The 23,160-nt window shown below is 47.3% G+C and overlaps 1 protein-coding gene across 1 annotated transcript in view; it reads left to right on the top strand.

Annotated features, from left to right (window-relative positions):
- TBC1D14 (TBC1 domain family member 14) overlaps positions 1-23,160 on the top strand; it is a 102,123-nt gene that overhangs the window by 59,588 nt on the left and 19,375 nt on the right. Inside the window, exons 4-9 of the mRNA XM_007456872.1 lie at positions 10,918-11,036; positions 12,886-12,968; positions 14,259-14,376; positions 16,420-16,526; positions 19,979-20,059; positions 21,143-21,237. Of these exons, the coding sequence (XP_007456934.1) occupies positions 10,918-11,036; positions 12,886-12,968; positions 14,259-14,376; positions 16,420-16,526; positions 19,979-20,059; positions 21,143-21,237 (603 nt within the window). The remainder of the gene's footprint in view (positions 1-10,917; positions 11,037-12,885; positions 12,969-14,258; positions 14,377-16,419; positions 16,527-19,978; positions 20,060-21,142; positions 21,238-23,160) is intronic.

The raw sequence follows: 23,160 nt of genomic DNA, 5'->3' as shown, positions 1-23,160 counted from the left end.
TTTCCTTTTTTTTTTTTTTTTTTTTTAATAAATTTATTTATTTACTTTTGGCTCTGCTGGGTCATTGTTGCTGCTCACGGGCTTCCTTGAGTTGTAGTGAGCGGGGCTGCTCTTGGTTGCGGTGCGCAGACTTCTCGTCATGGTGGCTTCCCTTGTTGCGGAGCATGGGCTCTAGGCGCGTGGGCTTCAGCAGTTGTGGCGCGTGGGCTTCAGTAGTTGCGGCTCGCGGGCTCTAGAGCGCAGGCTCAGTAGTTGTGGTGCACGGGCTTAGTTGCTCCGCGTCATGTGGGATCTTGCCGGATCAGGGCTCCAACCCGTGTCCCCTGCATTGGCAGGCGGATTCTTAACCACTGCGCCACCAGGGAAGTCCCTGCTTCCATCTTTTAAGGACACTTGTGGTTATTTTGGGCTCACCCAGGTAATCGAGGATAATCTTCCCATCTCAAGGTCCATAATGTTAATCCCATCTGCAAAGTCCCCTGTGCCATGTAAGGTAACAGTCAGAGGTCCCAGGGATTAAGACATGGGCATGTTTGGGGGCCGTCACTCAGCCTAGCACAGTACTTACCTCATGGGATTGTTAGGGTTGAATGAGACTCATCGGGTCCTAGCTCAGATGCTCCCTCCTAGGTGGTGTCTTCTAAGAAGTTTTCCCTGACCACCCCGTCTGAAGAACCACCTACGGTCGCCCCATCAGTTGTCACTCTGTCACAGAACTCTCAGGTATTTTCTGCACAGCCCATGAAACCTAGGACCAGGCCTTGTTTGGTTCTCACTTTATCTCCAGGGCCCAGAATAGTACCTAGCTTTAGTGAATGGTTAATAGAGGTTTGTTAAATGGATGAATGTCAAAATTTCAAAACATTCCACTTTGTAGACTTTCTTCTTATCTCTATGACAACAGAGACATTTCCCCATATCATTAAATATTCTTCCATGATCTCGCTTTTACTCACTAAGTAACGGCCTTCGTGTAGCTGTATCCTGGTTCACTTAACCAGGTTGAAGTCGTTCCTGCAGTGACCTTTTGATCCTGTGAAACCCGGTGGTCTAGCAAGGTTGGGTTTGTCAGCCTGTCTCTCAGGATGCTGCATCAGACAAATCACCCAGTCTTACCTCCTTGATCTCAAAGGATAGAGACAACAATGTTGTAGGTTAATCAAATAAGCAAGTAAATCCAGTGTGCTGGGGGAGATACAGGAAGCAGGGGGATGAGTGCTGGTTAACTCAAAAACTTCAGGAGGAAGAATTCTTTTCAGGTGGATTAAGATAGAAGTCACATCTAATGCCAGATTGAGATAGAGAAAAAGGCTCTGTTAACGTCTTATTTTTGCTCTAAGTCTCAAAATTTAGTAAAAGTCAACCTGTCATCACATGGTATAATATAGTTAAACCTTTATGAATGGTACCCAGTTCCGAAATATGTGATAGAAACTGTTGGTAAAGTAACCTGCAGGTTACAGCCTGTCAGAGGAGATAAGCAGTGTGCTTTGGAAGCACATCTTAATGTGTATTTAACACATGCTTAATGCGTCTGTCTCATATTTACATTTAGTGAGCCTGTGGGCCCCGGTTGGCTGATGTCTACAGTATGCATAGCACTAGGTGTTGGTAGGAGGCGTGGAGGGGCTGAGAACCCACGCCTCGCTGTGAGAAGGACGCCAGCTCTTTTCCAGTTGCAGGAATTATTTCTGGAAAGTCACCAGTAACTCCTCAGGCCGGGTCAGCTGCCTCCTGGGGCTCCTGGAGCCCTCAGATTTCTCTCAGTCATAGGACCGAGCACCCGTATAGTGTGGTAATTGCCTGTTTGCTGGTCTGTGAGGGACTTGAGGGCAGGGACCTTGTTCATCTTTATTCTTAAGGCCAAGCACCATAAGCGCTTATTGGACAGGTGCAATGAAGGATGGAACAGTGATGCTGAGCGTCTCCTCTGTGCCGTGTACTTTGTTAGCAATCAGCGTGGAGAAGACTACAGTAAGGCTCTGCCCTCAGAGGTTTCACAGTCTCTTGAGGGAAATAAATATTAATCAGAGAGTCATGTAATTACAAGTTGTGATTAAGTGCTATGAGAAAACAGAACCTGATGCTAGGAGAGAGAGGAACCAGGGCCTTGCTGTAGTTTACATGGTAGGGCAGGAAGTGTTTCTCTGGGGATGTGTATTTAAGATGAGAGCTAAAGGATTGGTCATCAGCCTTCTTACTGGTTTATTCCCCTTGTGAAGAAAAATTTGAAACCTGGAGAAGGGTTCTAGGAATAATTTAATGATGAACAGCCATATATGCTCCACTTAGATTGAACAGTTGTTGACATTTTGCCATATTCATTTATTGTGCCTCTTTCTAGTTTTAAAAAATGGAATCATTTAAAAGTAAGTTGCAGATATCATGACATCTTATCCATAAATACGTCAGCATTCATTCAGCTCTCTACACAACCATGAAGGTGTTATCAGGCTTAAGAAAATTATCAGTTAATTTCCATAATAGCATCTTACCATGACCATGTTCAGACCATGTTCGTGACCATGTTCTGCTTTCTCTAGTTACACCAAACTCTTCTTTATGAACCAGCTTCCAATCAAGTTTGTGTATTGCCTTTAGTTATTTGTCACTTTATTCTCTTAATAGAAAACAGTTACTCTACCATTCTTTCATGACATTTACCTTTTTTTTTTTTTTTGAATGATCATGTTAGTTAAAGGTTCATTTAACACATTGAGGAGATGCATTAAATCAGTTAAACGAACCAGTAAGTTGGTAAAATTGATTCCAAAGGCATTTGAGGAACTAGGTATTTATAGACATAAAACCAAAAAAGTTAGAATAAGGTTGCTACATTAGATTTAAGAAAACATCATCTTCAGAGCTATCTGTTCTATTGGACATAAATCCACAAGTTAACATGTCACTTCACAGTGTCTGGGCTCTAACAGAGTAGTAAGTAGCACAGGCACATTCTCCTAGAGAATTAAATAAACCTCAGGCAGGCATATTAAAAACGCCCAGGTATAAATGGAAAAGGCACCTGTCCTCCATGCTTCTGTCTTATTTCCAAATTTTGAATAATTTTTTTTAAAACAAGGCTTTCCCTAATCATTCCAGCCAGAATCAGCCTCAGAATCAGTTTTATCCTCCTATTACTTTTAAAAAATGGCTTTATTGTGGTAAAATTTTTATACCATAGAATTCACTCATTGTACATGTTCGTGACTTTTAATAAACTTATGCAGCTATGCAACTGTCACAGCAATCCGGTTTTAGAATATTTTCACCCCTCGACAAAGTCCCCCCACGCCTGTTTGCAGTGGATCTCCGCTTCTGCCTCCAGCTCCAAGCAGACGTCAATTTGCTTTCTCTCTAGAGGAAGAAATTTCATATAAATGGAATCACGCACATTACCTTTTGTCTGGCATCTTTTCACTAAGCACAATGTCCCTGAGGCTCACCCGTGTGGTGTCCATGTGGTAGCGTGTATCAGTGCCCTTTTCATTGTTGCATCAGTGCTGTTTATCCATTCCTCACTTAATGGGTTTTTGGAATTTTTTTGGTGTTGGGCTCTTAAGAATAATGCTGCTGTGAACATTTGCATGCAAGTCTTTTTGTGGATGTATTTTTTATTTCTCTTGGGTAGGTTCCTAGGTGTGTGGCAGGTGTATATTGAACTACGTAAGAAACGGCCAGATTGTTTTCAAGAATGGCTGCAACTACCAGTGACTTATGAAAATTCCAGATTATCCACATTGTCGCCGTCACTTGTCATTGTCTGTCTTCTCGATTATAGCTTGATGGACATTGTAGGCTCCTTCTGAGTGAGGAAGTTTCTGGTGGCAACTTGGTAAATGCTATTATCCAGAAAATCAGCTGCGGAAAGCGTGGTACCATGGTCTGGGGACTGGTGAGTTTCCTTCCGGAAGGAGAGTCTGTGTTGTCTCAGACCCTGTTTGTTCAGTACTTGGACATGGCTGACCAGAAATTATTTTGACCTTATGCAGATTTTAAAGACTTAAAACACTGAGGTGTGATCTCCAAACAGTGGAATGCTGTCATCCGAAGTGTACTATTCAGTTAGTTTTGATGAATGCTTATCAAGATAATACTTCTGTCACCCCCCTGGGGATATGTTCTGCCCCTTCCCGGTCAATCCCCGAGAAGCAATCACTAGTCATTTCCATCATTATGTGTTTCTGTGTGCACCCTGACGCTTTGATTGAACTGATCTTACTGTGGAAAACATTTGAACCGCAGTAGAGTATAAAGAAGAGAATAAAATGGCTCATAATCACTCCACTACCCAGAGGTTACTAGTGTTACTATTTTAGGTAGTGCCTTCCGGTAATGTACATGTGTCATTTTTTAAAAATCTCACAAAGCAGAGCTTTGGCGTACGTTGTTTGGCGTGTCACCGCTTCCTTTTTGGAGTATACGTTTTCCAGCGTGATATTTGTGTGCTGAGGACGCAGCCTAACTCGCTTAGCGCGAGCATTTAGGCCCGGTTTGTATCGCGGGCGGACATCCCGCGTCTGGACTCCCCGCCTGCGTGGGCACGTCCGGTGTCTGGAGGGCGCCGCGCGACCTTCCCTACCTGGGCGGCCAGAGGAGGAACCCCTTGGGACTTGGGGGGCCCGGGTCCTCCCCCAGCCCCGCCCGGCGCCCAGGGTCCCGGCGAGCCAGGCCTGACGCGCCGAAACCGAGCCGCGGATCGGCGGCGCGGCATCTGCGCGCGACTGAGCGGCCTGCCGCCCCCGCCCGGCCGCCGGAGCCGCCGCCCGAGGTCCCGCCGCGGAGCCCCGCTTGCTCGCTCGTTCGCCCGCTCACTCGGGCATGGAGCCGCCGGCCGCGCGCCTCTGAGCCCCGCGGCGTTCATGGTGAGTGGGGCCGGGGCCCCGCCCGCGCCCCTGCGGGGGTCTGCCCGCGCGTCACCGGCCGGAGGCCCCAGCGTGGGTGCGCCCGTGTGCATGTGTGTGTGTTACACGCATCTGTTCCAACGAGCTGAATCTTGCATGTGGCCGCGGTGATGCGCCTTCCTCCCCGCTGCCATTCTTTGTCTGTGATTCCATGTAATTTCCTCACAGGGTTGAGTTTTAATGGGTACAGTAGGGGACTGTAGGAGAGAGCGCCAGCGCGTCCTAATTCTTACCACCCAGAGGGGGATCGCACCCTGTGTTCAGACTGAGGTCGGTCCAGGCCAGGCACCCCTCTTAGAGGCCTGGATGGCATTCATTGCCCGTGATCCTGGGGGCAAGAAGCCTTTGTACGGAGCTCAGGCTGTACCCCGTTTGCTCAGGATCCGAGTAAGGTGGTCAGATCGCAGCAGTAACCAAGCTAACTTAAAACCCGCAGTTCAGTTTTAACACATGTCATTCACCAGTCCACAGGTGAACTTCTGTGTTCTACATGTTTTGTAAGTGACCTGACAATTAGAAAGGCCCCCTGAGAGTTGCTGTCCCAAATGCCAACATTTCTGGTAACCTAGAAGATGCTTTCTGGGAAAAAGACTGTGGTAAGGAGAGAAAAGAGTTGAAGTCTGAGGAGCCCTTCAGAGGATTCCGGAGGGTCCTTCTTACTGTGAGGTCAGCCTCATTGGTCACCAGGACTGTCGTTTTGGAAGTTCCAGCATTTGTAAGACCTGTTCAGGCCACTCTTAACCACCAAAAATGGCAAAATAGAACAGATCTCATCCCAGATTGTGAGACAACACCCCTCTCCCCCCAAAAGTTGCTTGTTATAAATGGCAAAGTGTGAAGCCAGCTGCAGTGTTCTGGGCTCTTTACTTTCATCTACTCTTCACCACAACCTTATTAATCACTGCTCTTAGCGGGAAATGTTGTGAAAAGTAATTTTGAAGCAAAATAATGACAGTAATACTCCCTGCCATTTTGGGGCACCTGCTATGGCCATGTGCCTTCTTACGTTAATTCATTCTCATTTAATAGGTGGGGAAGCAGGCTTGGAGGGGTGAAGGAACATGCCCAGGGTCATGCTGCCGGTGGAGATGATCTGGAGGTGATGGTTCAGACCCAGGCCTGTTGCCAGCTCCCAGTGCTTCCCCCGCAGGGTCCTCAGCCGGTGCCCACAGGGTTGCCGTGCTCTCTGTCCCTCACGTTGGTTCACGTCAGTCTGTTAATAGGTGCCACGTGGTGACCTGCTATGCTTTATTCCAGACATACCTCTAAAACCCCCTGGTTATTTTAAAAGGCTAATCTTGATGCTGTAACCAGTTGAGGCCAAGGCTTAAGCACAGGTTTTAACTGATGAGCCTCTCTCCTTGTAGCTAACATAGATTTCCAGGAAGCCAGGGGCCTTCTGTTACCACATTTGTGCGTACTTGGCTGTCTTTTACAGCACTCTTCCAGTTCTGTAAGTAGCAGTGACACCCCTCTTGTCGTCCTACCAGGAACACTTTCTTTTCACTGTTTGAGAATCTTGATCTTTTCCTCTTACACAGATGTCTGTCGAGGTAGACTTTTTTTTCTTTTTTTCTTCAACTGGCAGATTATACACTTAATTTAGGAGTCTAATGCCCTGTCCTTATCTCCCAGCACTGTTCAGCACATGAGGTAGACCTTGCCATTGGATGTATCTAATGGGCTCATCACACCTCACACTTGTTTACTTTCTGGCTCTACCCCAGTCTAGCTCTTCCTTTCTCTCTCTCGCTGGGTCTTGGCTTGTCCCGTCAGCTCTGGGAAGCTTGTTGTTGAGATCGTGAAGTCTAGAACAGAACTTGGACTCGGCGTCATTCCCCACGTAAAGCGTTCACGCTCACCCACAGAGAAGCCTGTTCGCGTCATCTCCTGGCTGCTGCTTGTGCTGTTGGGATGCCCCTCCTTCACGGCTTCCAGCCCAGCTCTCCCCTGTCCTCTGTCCACTGAGATGGCACCCTTTATGAGCTGTTTTCTTTGATTCTCTCCAGCCATGGGTGTCCTGTCCTTGGGGCTCCCACATTTTTTATCGTCTGCTCTGGTTTCATAGCCTCTGCTGGCATCGTACTGCCCCTGCTAGAGTGAGTGAGCCCTTCAAGGTGGGGTCTACCTGCAGGTCTCCTAAAGTGCCAGGCCCCTTCACAAATGAGCTCCTGGCCCCTGTGTGGAGTTGAGGCCCTGCTCAGCTGCCCTGGTGTACTGCTTTTTTCCTGAACCTTTAGCTGCATTATCAGACCACACCCCGCACTTAGCCCCCAGTTGGGTGCAGTAGGCTTTGTTTGTTGCTGTCTCTCTGGTGTTGGTCTTACCTTCCCAGCAGGATACAAGGCACACCACTCTGGGCAGGGGACTGTGACCTCTTCTAAATTAGTGACTTGTAAACTTTTTCTTCTGACACAGCACCCCACCCCCATCCCCGGATCAGAAAATTTAGGTTGAGACTCATTTCTCTCAAGAAGGCAAAGCTATAAGTAGGTATAGAACTGAAACAAACTGTCCTTACTATGTGCGCTCTGTATTTTTGTGTTGTTTGATTTAAAAAAATACTGTCGTGACCAGTAAAACTGATTTGCCGCTAGAACTTTGCAGAACCCTGTTCTAAATTCCCTCTAGGGTTATGCAGGGTGTTGGAATCTGTAGCGGTTCCTTGAATGGATGGTTTATACTGATTAGCCTGCAGGACTTCTGATGAGCACAGCAGTGAATGGCATTGTTACTTGGTTTAAACCAAGAGACTTTAACTTGATCCTATAAGGGCCCCAAGAGGACAAGAAACTTCGGAACGATGAGTTGCACCGGGGCTGGGCGGACCCCACCATTTGGCTGGCACACAGAAAGGGCTCATACTTTATGGGCAGCTGTTGAATGTATGTCTCGTGATCTCATCATCACAGGAGTCTTCACAGTTGCTACCGTTTTATAGCCGAGAGAGAAGCAAGATGATTTGCCCCAGATCAGAGCCAGGACTTAGACTTAGAACTCAGTCTTTTCGCTTCCAAAGCCCTAGCTCTTGCCATATCACATGCTGACCTCAGTGTTGATAACTCACAGCTGAAAGTTGTTTGTCCTGAGAGTGAATCGTCCTCTTTCTTGTTCCTGAAGTTGGTTTGTCTGGCTTGGAAGATGAGCTTACTGTCGACCCCTCTAGGTAGCAGTGTGAGAACTACATTTGGAGTAGGATCTGTTAACAATTTCCAAAGCCATTCGTATTCTGAAATGCCATTTAGAATTTTGAAAAGGCTTTCCCTGGGGTTTCAAGTATGGACAGGCCAGGCCTCCTTTTTTTGAAATCAAGCAGGGCTCTATGTGATTAAAACATAAGTATTTGCCTTGCATCTGCACTTAATTCACTGTTACAGGTTTGTGTCATAGTTGAAAGCTTTATTTAGACTGAATATAAATGATTAAACTGTATCATGCATTCTAGCGAGTGGCAGTCTGCGGTGAGCAGTGCAGGGGCAGAGCCAGGGTGCTTGCTTCTGGTCCAGCTCCTCCAGCCCCAGCCCAGCCTCCACCTTATGGCAGCTCCTCTCCCGGGGTTGTGGGGAGCTAGTGTGAAGGGCAAGTTGAGCCAATTCCGTGTGTGTAAAGCCCTTGGAAAGTGCTTGGCCCGTTGCGACTGTGCTGCTTGTTACCGTTTGTGATGGAGCCTCCGAGCTCTAACTGAGGATACTGATTTTTTAAAAATCACAAATCAAGGCATCTAATTAACTTTACAACGCGTCTTCATATCTGTGCTCTTTGCAGACTTTGCAGGGTTCCTTGATTGTTGTTTGGCCATAGAGCATTTTTTCCGCCTTATACAGTTTCAGGCCCGAGGAGAAAAAGGGTCATGGCAGACAGCAGCCAGGGCCAGCCTTTATGGAGCATTTCCTCTGCACTGAGAGGCTTGTGCTGACCGCTTCACAAGCCTCTGCCACTCCTTAGACAGCCCTCTCTGCTAGGTGCTGTTTCCCTTTCTGCAGATGTGGAAATGAGGTGCAGGGATTCTAAGCTGTGCTTTGCCGGGGGTCACAGCTGGTTCCTGGTGGATCTGAATTTGCTCCCAGGCTCGTCTGGCCCCAAGGACCACACTTAACTCGAGTAGGACCGGGCCTTTTCCCTCCAGAACTGCACGCCTGTTTGTTGAGTATATCCACAGGAGAGGTTGGGCCTGCGCAGAGTGGCGGAGTGGGGAGCTCCGTAGGCCCAGCTCCTTGCTGGCTGTGGACTTGGGGGCAAGTCACTTCACTCTGAACCTCAGCGGCCCTACCTGTAAAATGCGGTGACACTTGCCATAGAGATCGTTATGGAGATAAAGTTAAACTATGTGTGTAAAGCACACAAAGCAAGCGGAAGTGCGCATCCACATGCTGGGGCATCAGACTTTGGGGCTCAGCATCTTTGGCCTTGGCATATAGCTCACTAGACCAGCATCAGCAAATAAGTAGCACCTTACAGGGCGTTCGCTAACAATTCTTGTTAATATGCAGCGTGCCTCAGGATCTTTCTCAGCACACAACTTTTGGTAGATTTCCTATAAAATACAAGATTTTACATTGGGTACATACGTAAAATCTGATGGCTACCTAGGATACTTCTGATGGCTGTTTAGTAGCTGAGTGCTTGGCACGTGGAGGTGCTCAGATGTTTGAATGGATGAAAAAGTGAGTCCATTTTCTCAGCTTTGGGTGAGTGGAGATCGTTTTAGATTTTAATGGAACCATTTTACACCAGGGTAAACAATGTTAAGACATCTAACCTTGTACATCCAGATGTACAGAAACTGCCCCACCCACCTGTTTCTTGGTGCACATGCTTCTCATAGCCTGTGGGTTTTGAGGAAAAAATTTTTTCTTTTAACTTTTCAGAAGCCTCTATAGGCTTTCCTGGCTGAGAGAATAATTGCTTTTGCCAAATAATTTTACCAGTAACACCCCACTTGACAACTAGTGTTAATAAAGTTCATTTAGCAATTCATCACTTTCCACTCCTGATACTGCTCCTATTGTATCGGGAGTGGTTATTTAAATCTTAGTTTAAACTACTCGGTTGTTTGTCCTGTCTTCCCAGTTAGGTTGCCTTCCCTTAAGGGAGGGTCCTGAGAGCCTTGTCTGTAATAGGCAACAGAGGGCTAAGGGTACACATGCACAGGCACGCATACACACACAGTTTCAGAAACTGGACTCTTTGGCACAGATTACTTGGCTCTCCTGAGCTCTGCTGGTTGGGTGTTTGGAATGTGGGTCACCAGGTGTGACTGAGGTTTTGTGGTTGCAGTTCATAGGACGAATTAATGACCTGGAAGTGTGGAGGCCGCTCGTAGATTTCCAGGGCATGGCACAATTATTCGTGTAACAGCTTGCAGTGATGGCTTCACACAAAGATGTTAAAGAATTTCTTTCTTGACGTTTCTGCTTTAAGAAAATGAAACAGCTTTAATCATCTTTAAGCAAAAGATTTTTAATTTTTAAGCCCATCCTCATTTCAGGAAAGGTTTGAAAGGCAAACAAAAATAGATAAAATGCTGTGGGGTAAAAGGAAATGCATTAGAAATTTAGGGTGGGAGTGGGAGATGAAGCCAGGGGTGGGGGTCAGATGAATGCTAGAATTGGCTATCGCTCTGACTCTGAGCTTCCCTGTGGCCACTGCAATAATCAGTTCAAATTTACGGTGTCCAGAAGACAGAATAGACACCTCTTACCCAGAAGCAGCCTAGGAGACCCAAGTCGATGTTTCTGGGCCCTTAGAGGAGCAGCTGGGATGATGAGATCCTTAGTGACTTCCCTACCAGTATGGGAAGCCCACAGTCCCCATAAAGTGAGAGCCTGAACTGCAGAGCTGAACCCCTTTCATGGGCAGTTTTTCCTTCTAAAGAGCAAGAAATATTTTCAGTGCATCATCCTCAAAATCGACTTAAAGGACTTCATAACAGAACACCTTGCTTACTTTGAAAAGGGCTTCGTAATATCCAAATTGGCCGGGCCTGGAGTTATCCCTGGTTTCTTTGTCCTAGGAATATGAAGACAAGGCTGGACGACCTAGCAGGCCACCCTCTCCAAAGCAGAATGTGAGGAAGCATCTTGACTTTGAGCCTCTTTCCACCACCGCACTCATCCTGGAAGACAGACCAGCGTGAGTCTGAAGAAGCGTCTGTGGAGAGTTTGTTTTCAGGGATAAGTACATTTGCTAGAGGCACCTTTTCATTAGAAAAGGGGAAGAAAATTAGCACGTCACTTAACTAAACGTGCGGGGCCCCTCTTCATTCCCTCCACTAACGTGTATTCTATATGATAGCATGACTAATTTGGAAAACTTTCATTTAGCGTCGAAGTTTTGATCAGGATTTTCCATTCAGGTGATTTTTTACTTTAATTTAGCGTTTCCAAATGCTTAAATAGCTGTTATTAATTATGGACTGGCTTGTAACGGTAAGAAACACCAGGAAGTATACTCTAAAGTGGGTATTTTGGAGGCACCCCAGTATTGGGTGGACTAGCCTACTGGTTCTTTGGGATCTGCAGAAAACAGGCTGGGTGATCCCAGCAAGTTCCCTTCCCTTCTGGGCCTCTGGTTTCCATCCATCTGCTGAGGAGAGATGGGTTTTGATGACGGGCTTGTAGATCGTGTTTGGAGACCTTAGTAAGGGAAAGGGATTGCTCCGTTGTACCAAGCCATAGCTTATCTCTATTTAAGCATCGAGTTTCCATAGAACACTGTATTTGAATAGAAAGATTCCACAGCTTTTTCTCACTGTCGTGGCCTCTCCCGTTGCGGAGCACAGGCTCCGGACGCGCAGGCTCAACGGCCATGGGTTGCGGGCCCAGCCGCTCCGCGGCATGTGGGATCTTCCCGGACCGGGGCACGAACCTGCGTCCCCTGCATCGGCAGGCGGACTCTCAACCACTGCACCACCAGGGAAGCCCGTCCACAGCTTTTGAGAAAAATAGAGATTGTAAAACATTCGGCTAGGATCCCTAAGGTCCCTGCCAACCCTGACATTTAAAATTGATGAAGTCTGCAGAAGAAGTGTGTCTTCTGATGTTAATTTTTGGTCCTTGGAAATTGTGGATGTGTGGGTAGATGGGGAGAGAAACCCTGAAATGGAGGATTCAGAAGGTAGGTAGAGATTATTGGTAGAAGCCGCCACACTGTGAGGATCCGTCCTGTAATGCCGTCTAAAACATGAGCTGTGGGAAGTCGTGCCCTGTTCTCCCGCAGCAGAAACACTGTGATGTGCACAGAGAGCCAGACATTGCCGCCCTCCCAGTTTTCAAGGACCAGCAAATTCACCAGCACATTTCTGAAAGAGAACATGCGTTTTATTTTTTTTAACCAGGATTCAGAGTTGTATACCACATTTAGTTGTTTAGAACTATTGTATGAATCTGTGTGTGTGTGTGTGTGTGTGTGTGTGTGTGTGTGTGTGTGTGTGTGTGTGTGTGTGTGTGTGTGTGTGTGTGTGTGTGTGTGTGTGTGTGTGTGTGTGTGTGTGTGTGTGTGTGTGTGTGTGTGTATAAATGAGATGAACCACATAGCTAGTATGAAACTTACACACTTAAAAAAACTGGCCAGGCAATATATTCATACATAGATGTATCGATAATATATGCCATTAGGGTACTCTCTTTCAAGGGTAGCTGTTGACAATTATTGTATTCGTGCGGTGTGGTCTAATCAAAGTTTCTTTGGGGTGAAAAAAAAAAAAAACCAGCCAAAGATTAAGTGTTTGTCTCTCTTGGAGTGATGGTTAATTGCTATTTTCTTCTTTCTGCTAATCTTTAGACTTCAAGTTTTTAAACATGAGCTTACTTTAATACTTTTGTAAAAAACATATTTGTAGTTTGTGAAAGGGCTGCATCTTTATCATCTAACAAATGTGGTTTTGGTCGTTGGGCTTTTTTTTCATTTGTTAGTAAATGGTGCTTCAGGTTTCTCCTATTTAATGTTTAAAGTGGTGAAAAGTCATTTCTTTTCTCTCAAGGAATCTCCCGGCGAAGCCAGCTGAGGAAGCTGAGAGGCACAGGCAACAGTATGAAGAAATGGTGGCTCAGGCCAAAAAGCGAGGTAATGCAGTTCGCATGTGTTTGGTTACGTACGTCGGCACAAGATTTTGTGTCCCTATGGACATTTCCTCTTTACCTTCTGGAGCTGCAGAACCTGACCTTTGGTGAATGCTGCATTGAATATTTTGAGATTTATAACTTTTCATCGAAAACGTATCTTTCTACTAACTACTTTATTCCTGGTTACCGCATTCAAGGTAATAACACTTTGAATTGACACAAGGAAAGAGACTGTGTAGGATAAAAGTACTAGGCTGGAGAAAGCTTTAGCCAGTGATGCTGGAGAGGCAGATCTCTTTCTGTCTGTGGGCTCAGTTTTCCTTATTTACAAGAAGATGTGACGGGATTTGATAAAGTGCCGTGTGACACCTAAAAACCCTATGATTCTTAGATGTTTAAAAAGTATGTATGGTAAAATGTGGTCTGTCTGTACAATGGAATTTATTCAGCCTTAAAAAGGAATGAAATTCTGACACACACTTAACATGAATCTTGAAGACATTGTTCTAAGTGATACAAGCCAGACACAAAGGGACAGATGCTGTGTGCTTCCACTTACATGAGGTATCTCATACAGAGGCAGATTCATAGAGACAGAAAGTAGAATGGAGGTTGCCGGGGGCTGGGGAGCAGGGTGGGGGATGTGTGTCGGGGGGGGTGAGAAGTTAGTATTTCGTGGGGAGAGAGCTCCAGTTCAGGAAGATGAAAAAGTCCTGGAGATGGACGGTGGTGATGGTTGCATAACAATGTGAAATGTACTTTATGCCACTGGGTGTACACTTAAAATGGTAAATTTTACGTTTTGTGTATTTTACCACAAAAAAAGTATATGTAAATGAAAATGCATGCTATTTCTCAGAGTTGCTGTTATACCCTAAGAGTTATTCTTAAGCTGTGAGAAGTGAAGTTGCAGGTTCCATTGGAAAGGGTGAGGCGAGCACAGAGAGGCTTCTGGTGTGTCTGTTCCTGTTCGGTCTTTTGACTGGGGCTGTAGTTTCATGGGTTTGTCTATTTTGTGATAATTTCGTTAGGTCCTTATTTGTATACTTCTCTGTGTATATGTTATACGGTATGTACGTTACAAAAAAAGCTTACTAAAAGATGGATAACGCCTAAGCTTTCTAAACTCCGTAAGGTGTGAAATGAGTCTTGGAAGGTCGGGTCTCAGTGCTCGACTTCATTGCCCTCTTCCTGGTGTTTTTGCAGCCTGGCTCTTTGAGAAAAGTCACCTAGCTTGAAATCAGTGGATATCAGTTAATAGATGTTTCCTTCTTTTAACTGTGATTTCTAGAGCTGAAAGAAGCCCAGAGGAGGAAAAAGCAGCTGGAAGAAAGATGCAGATTAGAAGAGAGTATTGGAAATGCTGTCCTCACTTGGAATAATGAGATTTTGCCTAACTGGGAAACAATGTAAGCTCTCTAGACTCTACATTTCTTTGCAGAATTCATGGGAAGCAGCTGTATTAATTGTAGCTCTTCTCACAGCCCCTGATGAAATTATCTGATAAGTTTAAGTTGCACAGAGTCTCCTTCCCCTGCCTTGGTTCAGCCCTTGTCGTTTCTCACCTGGTACTGTGACAGCTCCCCTCCCACCCCTTCCACTTGTCTTTCTGCTCAGCAGCCAGAGAGATCTTCTAAGGCACGAATCTGTGTCACTTCCACACTTTACATTTCAGTAACTTCCTATGACTCTGGGTGTAAAATTGGAATTGCTTGGCTTAGCCGACAGGACCCTTCGTGGGACAGCACGTCCCTTTCCCTGTAGCCTCACCTTTCATCTCTCCTTTGCTTGGACAGTGCCCTTTCCTTAGGGAGCCTCAGGGCCTTTGCATGTTCCATTCCCTCTGCATCGAGTGCTCTTGCCCTGTATCTCCTCATTCGGTTAACACTTTGTTCTTTAAAGCTCAGTCTTCCTTGGAGAAGCCTTTCCTGCCCTCGCCCTGGCTCCAGGTGCCTGTAAAGGACCCCGCTGGGTACACTGCATGTGTCTGCTCAAGTTTCTGTTGTCCCGTCTGAGGAGGGGCGCCGGGTGTGCTTTGCTGACAGCCCCCAGTAGCCGGTACACAGTAGAGTCCGGCACTGTTGTCTCCTTTGCGTCTGAGGGACAGCTGTAGGTCTTTGCTCCTGCGTGGTCAGAATGGTTAGGGGCCGGTGTCTGGACAGCAGTCTTGGAGCTGTGCACAGAGGCTGGTGGCTCCTTTTGGGCCCCCCCCTATCAGCAGGAGCTGGGGGAGCTTGGACGCCAGTTTCCTTTTTTTCTCTTCCAACCTGAACCGTGTATCAGGTTGTTGGGGACTTGCTTCTGGCCCTTACCTGGGTGTTAACTCACTCCCACTGTGGAGGTGGGGTCCGGGGGGAGCAGGGATTGCCCTGTTGAGGCTCTGCACGGGGAACACAAGCTGTGCCCAGGGCCTGCTTTTCTGGGCAGTGGGGCCCAGTAACAAGAGTTAAGGTCCTCAGAACCCTTGGACTGACTCCCTGTGTGGCTGCAGAGCCCTGGCCTACCCTACACTGACTGATGCTTGATGTGGTCCAGACGCGTGCGTTCATACAGGAACTGCCACTTAATGACCACCAGCTGGGTGCCGGGCACCTTTCTGATTTGTCCCACTTAATCCTCACAGCAGCCCTTTGGGGTCAGGGGGAAGGTTCCATCATCTTGGTTTAGGGAGAATGCTAGTGAGAGGAGAAGGAGTTTCCCCAGGTAAGGGTGTTATGGGGCTGCAGCCCCGGTTTCTGCAGCGTCAGCCCGTGCTCTCCCCTCTGCGCAGTGCCGAGGAGCACCGTGTTGGGAGTCTTTGGCACCTTTATGTCTGTCCCAGTCTGTCAGCAGCGTGTGTTCATTGTGACCAGCAGACCTCAGCGACTGCAGTTCCGAATGTTCTGGGTTAGCAGAGCTGTCCTGCCGTTAGAGTTGCCTTGCCTGAGTGCTTCAGCTGTGTGTGTGCAGCTGTGCAGAGGCTGGCGGCTGTGCCCTCGGCCTCCCTTCTCGAGGCCCCTTGGGGCTTGCCCTCCATTGGCAGCTCTGCGGCAGTGCCTGCTGGCTCCCCACGCCGTGCCCAGCTGCCTGCCGTTCCCGGAGCAGGCCAGCTTATTTCTTGTTGCTGTGCTTTCTGCGCAGAACGTCCTTCCCACCCGTCCTCTGCTTCGACTGCTACTGGTCACTGAGAATTTGGCTCCAGGATAGCGCTCTGGGCTCCTGGTTTGTGGCGCCCATCTCTGCTTGTGCGGTGCCTGTGGCACACCTGGCACAGCAGTAACCCAGTGGAAGGTAGTCGTCGACCTCCTGGTCTGTCGGTTTGGAACGGTGGACTGTAAGCTCCCTGAGGCCAGGGGCTGTGACATAACGACTGTGCCTCCCCCACTTTTGTGGTTTGGGGTTAAGCACATGGGTAGACAAATATTTCGTCACTGAGAACAAACTCATAAACTCATGTTTCCGTTTTTGTCCAGGTGGTGCTCTAGAAAAGTTCGAGATTTATGGTGGCAGGGAATCCCTCCCAGCGTGAGAGGCAAAGTCTGGAGCTTAGCCATTGGCAACGAGTTAAACATCACCCACGGTGAGTGGCTTGCATGATCCTAGGCCTGGGGAATCCACCCCTGGGTCCCGTGGCTTCTCCCGTCCCACTTGCCCCGTTAGGAAGAACGGCAGCCATCGCCACGCCGCTGTGTCTTCGGAGAGGCCAGGTGAGTGTGTCTTCCAGGAGCGGAGCCGGTGGGGAGCCGGGGCTCACTCCTGGATGCTGCAGTTATCTGGTGTCAGTTCAGAGCGGACATCCGCCTTCTTCCTGATAGCTGTCACCTTCCCTGAGTACATGGGGAGCATACGTGGGGCTCAAAGCTTTAGTGGGCTGAGCCGTGTTCGGATCTCTTCTCAGAGTCCTGCAGAAAGCGAGCCTTGATGGAGACGTGAAAGTGGAAGGGAAGAATGTTTCTTTCTGTGGAGGTGCTGTATCTGGGGTACTTCTGGTTTTTTGTGCCTTTTTTTTTTTCCCCCAGGCATCTTACACGTCAGCACCTTAGCGGGGACAGCATACTGTGCTAGGACTGGGTCCTCGAGGGTCCAGTAGCTGGAGTCCAGAGGGAGGCGAGCTCTGTACCCTCCTTTCTTAGGGCTGTTGGTCCCGCCATTACGCACTCATACAGTGTGGGTGTGCTTCTCCCCCACCAGTGTGTTCACTGGTTCACTCCCCTCTCGCCCAGCGCGCTGCAGGCTGTGACCCAGGGTGGAACTGACGCTAGGAGCTCATAGACTTACAATTAAGTGCTGAAGAAACGGTAATCCTTCCTTTTTCCCTTTTCCTCCCTGTCTGCCGTCTAAGCTGCTCAGGACAAGAACCCCTTCCTTGTCTTCTTTGTATCAGTGCCCAGCTGTGGAGTTGGTGGTGGTGGCAGTTTTTACCCTGTTGAAGGCCCTTGAGTTTAAAGTAGATTGATTTGTATCTTCTCTGTGTGGCTCGGGCTCGTGTCGTTATTGTAATTTTTGTTTTGTCAGCTGTTGATCTCACCACGTGCAATGGTAGCCTTGGCTGGCAGCGTGCTCCATCTTGAGTAATGACAGCTGGTTGGGTGAATGGGGACTGGTTTCCTTTCATTGTGGTCTCCTCAGAGTTCCATGTTTTTGGCTCATCCATACCTGCCCAAAACTTAACATCTGTACGTGAGAAGATGTATAGCATTTAACTTGTGGAAATGATTTTTCAGCAGCTTCCCTGGAAGTAGATGTTTGGAGAAATGGATGACCATTTGCCTCAGTCCCTGTTCTTGAAAATTTCTAAGCTGCATCAACAACTCTACACCAGTTGGATGTAATGCAGGCTACTCTGTGTGTGTGTCTTTAATTTTTGGTTCTCACTGCTGGCTGCACTGATTTTATTTAAATTAAAACCCTTCATAGACCGTATCATCATAGTATATCAGGCTAAATGGCTAATTAATCAGTCACGTGCCTTGAAAGTTTGTCTAAATTTTGATACTGGCTCGTTTTATTTAAATTGTGTCTTTCTTGTATAATTAGCTGCCTAATGTCAGTTGCCCACCTAGAACTGATGCTCAGGAAGCTGGGGCCTCACCTGTCACGCTTTCCTTTCCGTCACCCGAGCCCAGCACAGCTCTCTGTGCAGTCAGGCCCTCAGGAAGTCTTTGCTGAATGAATGAATGAATGAATGAGTGCCACCTTATTGGGTCCTTCTTAACCTCAGTGTTGCTGCGTATTCAAGCCAATGTGACAACACAGATGATCTTGAAGTCTGCTGTTGAGGCCTGGCCTGGTTCTTTACTCACATCTTAGTTAACATTGGCAGTGGTCTGAGGGGCAGGTATTGTTGACCTTATTTCCCTACTGAGAAAGTCAGCCACTGGCTGACTCTGAAGCCTGTGTTGCGATTTGGGAAGCCCCAGGGTTTTGCTCTTTTTGTGGCTGTGCAGTTGGAAACTCACTGAAAGTCAGCCTGATCGTACTGTTACACTTCACTCTTTGGGAAATCAGCCTTTGTACTTTGAAGCTTCGTCTGGAAAGAAGGTGGGTTCACCTTCCTCTCCCACAGACACACGCCAGCAAAACCATGCGGGTGTTTCAAAAACTGACACTTTGACCCATTTTGCCCTGAGGCTGCCAGCGTCTGTGCTTTAACTGTCAAATAACCTCATCTGGAAAGTTGTTCCCAGTGGTCAGGGGCCACACAGTTGTTTTCCTCCGTCTCCTGCCAAAATGAGCAAAGCTAAGCCCGCCTCCTGGAAACTGAGAGTGGGCAGAAGTTCCCCAGACCCTCTAGCCTCCAGCTCAGCACACCTGCAGATTTGTTCCATAAGCATTTGAGTTAAGATGCATGCAGTCCTTCCAGGTGACGATGTTGGTATGAAGTTATATCTCATAATTGTACTGCCCTTGCAGACTAGTGTAGACTGTACATCAGATCCTTCACAGGGTTAGAAGAAGGTCCTTAATCAAAATTTACCTTGTTGGAACACAACAGTGTTACTAGAATTTGACTTGTATTTGAAAAAAATAGCATATACTGTCCGGAAGGCAGATGTGCTCTGCTTTACTTTCCAGAAGTATTGGTGGAAAAAATAAAGTGGTAGAAATTCTCTGGGTAGCTGCAATTAAAGTCTTAGTGATTGACTAGTGGTCGTTTGTGATCCAGGGCAACCGATGGCTGGGAGGCATGGGAGCCGGCGGGGAGTGGGAAGCACCCACCGGACGGGTGGGCCGGCAGAGGCCTGGGAGGCCTCTCTCTGTGGGTTCAGTCTTTCAGGAGGAGTGGGGCATGGCTATACCCCTGGAGGTCTGGGTATAAAAGTGAGATTTGTGAGCGTGAGTTATTTAACTGTTGCCTAAGTACCCAGAGAAGAATTATTGAAAAAATAAGTTCTGAATATGGGGGAGATTTGGAAGCCGTCTTGTGAGAGAGCTGTCTTGATGCGCCTCTGCCACCAAGAATCCTTATTTTTTGAAACTTCCGCCTGTGTTGCTTGCACCCCTATCCCACGTCAGGCAGCAAGTTCAGGAAGACTGGGCCAGGGGCTAGCGGTTCCATCTTGTCTTTATTTGAAACCAGATCTTCTGCTTGTTCTGGGCTTTCTGCGTGTTTCTCCCTTTCTTCATCAGTCAGATATTCATTGATTATATTGATCTGTGTCAATCCCAGAGCTATTTGCTCTGGATACAGACATGAATGAGACACCCTCATGGTCTTACCCCAAGGAGCTCACAGTCTGGTAAGGCGATAGACTCGCAAACACATCAAAACAATATAGCTTTATGGGTGGGTTGTGTAACAGAGTGAATACCAGGCATGGAGGCATTTTATGTATTTCCTTGTGTGTGTAGTGATGTCTGTAGACAACAGAAGTACCTTCTGGCTAAGTTGGGGGGATTGTTTCAGTAGCTGTAATAAGCCTGTGGTGTGTAGTTGAACTGTAAATATTTGAACGAGGCAGCAGTGCCTTCTCTGGTGTTTCTGAGGAGACACGTGTGCACGTGACACTTACCCAAAGGCTTTTCTTCCAGAGCTCTTTGACATCTGTCTTGCCCGAGCCAAGGAGCGGTGGCGGTGCTTTAGCACGGGAGGCTCTGAAGTGGAGAATGAAGGTATACATGGCGCTAACCCCGGTGGGCTCCTCTGATCAGTTACGCGTATCATTATTTAGTACATAACAAGGAAGGTTTACTTAACTGAAGTGGTTGGTGCAAATTTATAAAAGCTTCATGGGAAAGGGGATTTTTTTTAATTTTAATTTTTTGGCCACGCAGAGCAGCCTGCGGGATCTTAGTTCCCTGACCAGGGACGGAACCCTGGCCACAGCAGTGAACGTGCCGAGTCCTATAACCGCTGGACCGCCAGGGAATCCCCGAAAAGGGAGTTTTTTAGAGCGAACAGGTTAAAGAAGAAAACTTTTGTAAGAAAGATTATACTGGCTCCTGAGACTTGTCAGTGTCCTAGCATGCTGGAGGGCTGGTCGTGACCAATATCTTTTCCTCTCTTCACTGCTCACGTGCTGGACAGTAGCCTGGCACCCAGGATCGCTTGAGTGTTGGTTTATAGAGTAGCCTCAGAGATACTTCCAAAGAGACAAGAACACTGCATATTTCCTAGGTTATGCTTTTAGAATTTTCTGTGACACACGAGGATGGTTATGATTACTTTAGTTGGTTAAGTAGTATCTTTTTTGCTGCCCTTTTTTAATACTGTCTATGTGGTATTGGAATTTAAAAAATATAAAGCAAGTTATTCATAATTATTTGTTAGAAATAGTGCACATGAGTGTTATACTGCGGTAACCCACCCATATTCTACGTTCATACCAGTGATGTTCTGGATTAAATAATGATTCTTTTGGTGTTTTCTGTGCCTGGGATTCATTTGTGTCTGGTCCCTGACTTGCCCTTACTTCCACTGGCAGTCGTTGATAAAAGGTAATTTCAAATTAGATTTTGACTTCAGACTCTAGAAAATGTCTGATGATGAACTAACATTAGATGGTGCTCTGAGATTTTTACTCTTAAAGCAAGAAATCCTACAGACTGTTGATCCTGTTGGTTCAAGTTGTAATTAGGCCCATGTGCTTCTGAGGAACTTCCTTCCCTTGTTTCATTCTTGTAAAAGTTCTAAGCCTCGCAGTTATTCCACACACTCACCTCTGAGAGGTGTGATGACTCTTGATCTTTTGACAGATGCTGGTTTTTCAGCAGCAGACAGAGAAGCCAGTCTGGAGCTAATTAAACTGGACATTTCCAGAACATTCCCTAATCTCTGCATTTTCCAGCAAGTAGGTGGTGGCAGTGATTTGTTGCTCTAAGTATGTTTTGTCTAAAATGCACAGATGTCAAATTGCATGTATTTGTAATCAAGTTTGAAAGGTACTAGGGATTTTTGTTGGGAGGGAGGGTCCTTTGTTAATACATTTAGACTTTTAAAAATAAGGGTAACTGATCCTTTCCAACAAGTATTTGATGTGACTGAGGAATACCCAGTCTGATTCCGTCAAGCCCCTGTTTCTAGCATCACGCCTTGTACACACCGGGTAACCAGTAAAGGACAGCGGAACAAATTACAACAGATCAGTTAGCGACCACCTAGAGTGAGCCAGGAGATGTAGAGTTCAGACACAGCTGGGCTTTTCAAAAGTGTGGCGTGTCCCAGGTACTCTCCTGGTAGTACATACGGCAGCCGGGAGAGGTCAGGGATGAGGCCTCAGGCATGCTGTCACTGAGGAAGTGGCTCTTGGGCTGCGGTTGGACTAGGTTTGAATTGACAGTCTGACCAGAGAATGGGAAAGACATTCCCGGCAGAAGGAGACCCAGAATGGAAGCATCAAACAGCTTATGGTTCAGGGAATCCCCAGTTCCTTTTGGGAGAGGGAACCTCACTAAAGGAATGAACAGAGAGGATACAGCTCAATTCCGTGGACCCTACTTACTAACTGTTGGCTGCTCTATTTGAGGTAGGAACCAGCTGCAGGGCAGTCCCTGCTCTGGAGGAAAGAGAGTGTAAGGGCGGAGCTTTGAGACACACTTGGAGTGTAGCCAGGAAGGGCCGTCACAGAACTGGGACAGGATCTGAGAGGGTGCTTGCACCCTGTGGGCACCGAGGTCCAGCCTTTCCCAGACCCAGGCCCCAGAATGTTTTCCATGGAACATCTCTTGGGGATTCGGCATCACTGACTTTGAGAGTCACCGGGTGATTAACTTGGTGCTGAAAGACGTGTTCAGAAGAGGAGAGCTTTAGGGATCTCTTTCGGGTGAGGCTGGGGACAAATGGCTTTTCCTCTTTGCTCTGGCTTCCTTCGGGCGTGTCTCTCTCAGTCTCTGCTTCCCAAAGTTCTAGATTTCATAAATGGGCAGTATTAAAAAAACAAAGGGGGAGTGTGGGGAAACTATGAAATGTCCAAAACAAGTTAAGGACTTTAAAATAAGGAACTGCCATCTACTAGCACCATATTTTCACCAAACCATGGCCATGTAGCACCAAAGTTAGAGGGACGTAATCAGAAGGGTGGTGGAAAATCTTTTAAGTTAAGAACATATTAGCTTTAAGGAAAGTTCAGTATAGTGCTTTTGCTTTTTTCTCATTTGGCCTTAGACCAGATTTCACTCGGTGACAGTCGACACTAATCCTCAGGTGGACATTTGATGCTACCACAGGGTCCCTCCTTGTCCCCCCTTCTCTTACCCGCTTAGCCCTGGATGTCGTCTTTTTACCCTCCCATTGCTGTTTGATTTTGTCCCTCTGCGATTCGGAAGTGCCTCTTCTTTTTATACGTCAGGATGGGATGGCTGGGCCGTGGCATTCTCGTGTAGCCATACGGCGGACGTGCACAGTGGGCATGTGACGTGGGCTGAGCTCGTCAGCTCTGTGTCTTCAGACACGTTGGCATCAGTGCGAGGCACCTCTGTGCTCAGTTAGGAAGAAGAAATTCCAGCACTTAAATTTTTGGAAGAAGTTACGGGAGCAAATGGAAATCTTGGAGGGATGGGAGAGCTGGAGAATGCTTAGAATAAAAAGGTAGCTATTGGGGCTTAAGAATTAGAGTGTCTCTCCTGCACCTGCCATGCTGAAAAATACAAAAGAAGCACAGACAGTGGCCGTTAGGGCAAAGGAGGCAGAAAGGGTGGTCGGGGGGCGGGGGGGCGTGCTGGGGGTGGGCAGAGTGCCGGTGGGCACGCACCGGCTCTGAAGAGCCTGGTTACCT

Source organism: Lipotes vexillifer, unplaced genomic scaffold, assembly GCF_000442215.2.
Source record: "Lipotes vexillifer unplaced genomic scaffold, Lipotes_vexillifer_v1.1 scaffold63, whole genome shotgun sequence".
Taxonomy (NCBI): Eukaryota; Metazoa; Chordata; class Mammalia; order Artiodactyla; family Lipotidae; genus Lipotes; species Lipotes vexillifer.
The sequence above is the reverse complement of the archived record's forward strand: the minus strand, read 5'-3'. Positions and strand labels throughout refer to the sequence as shown.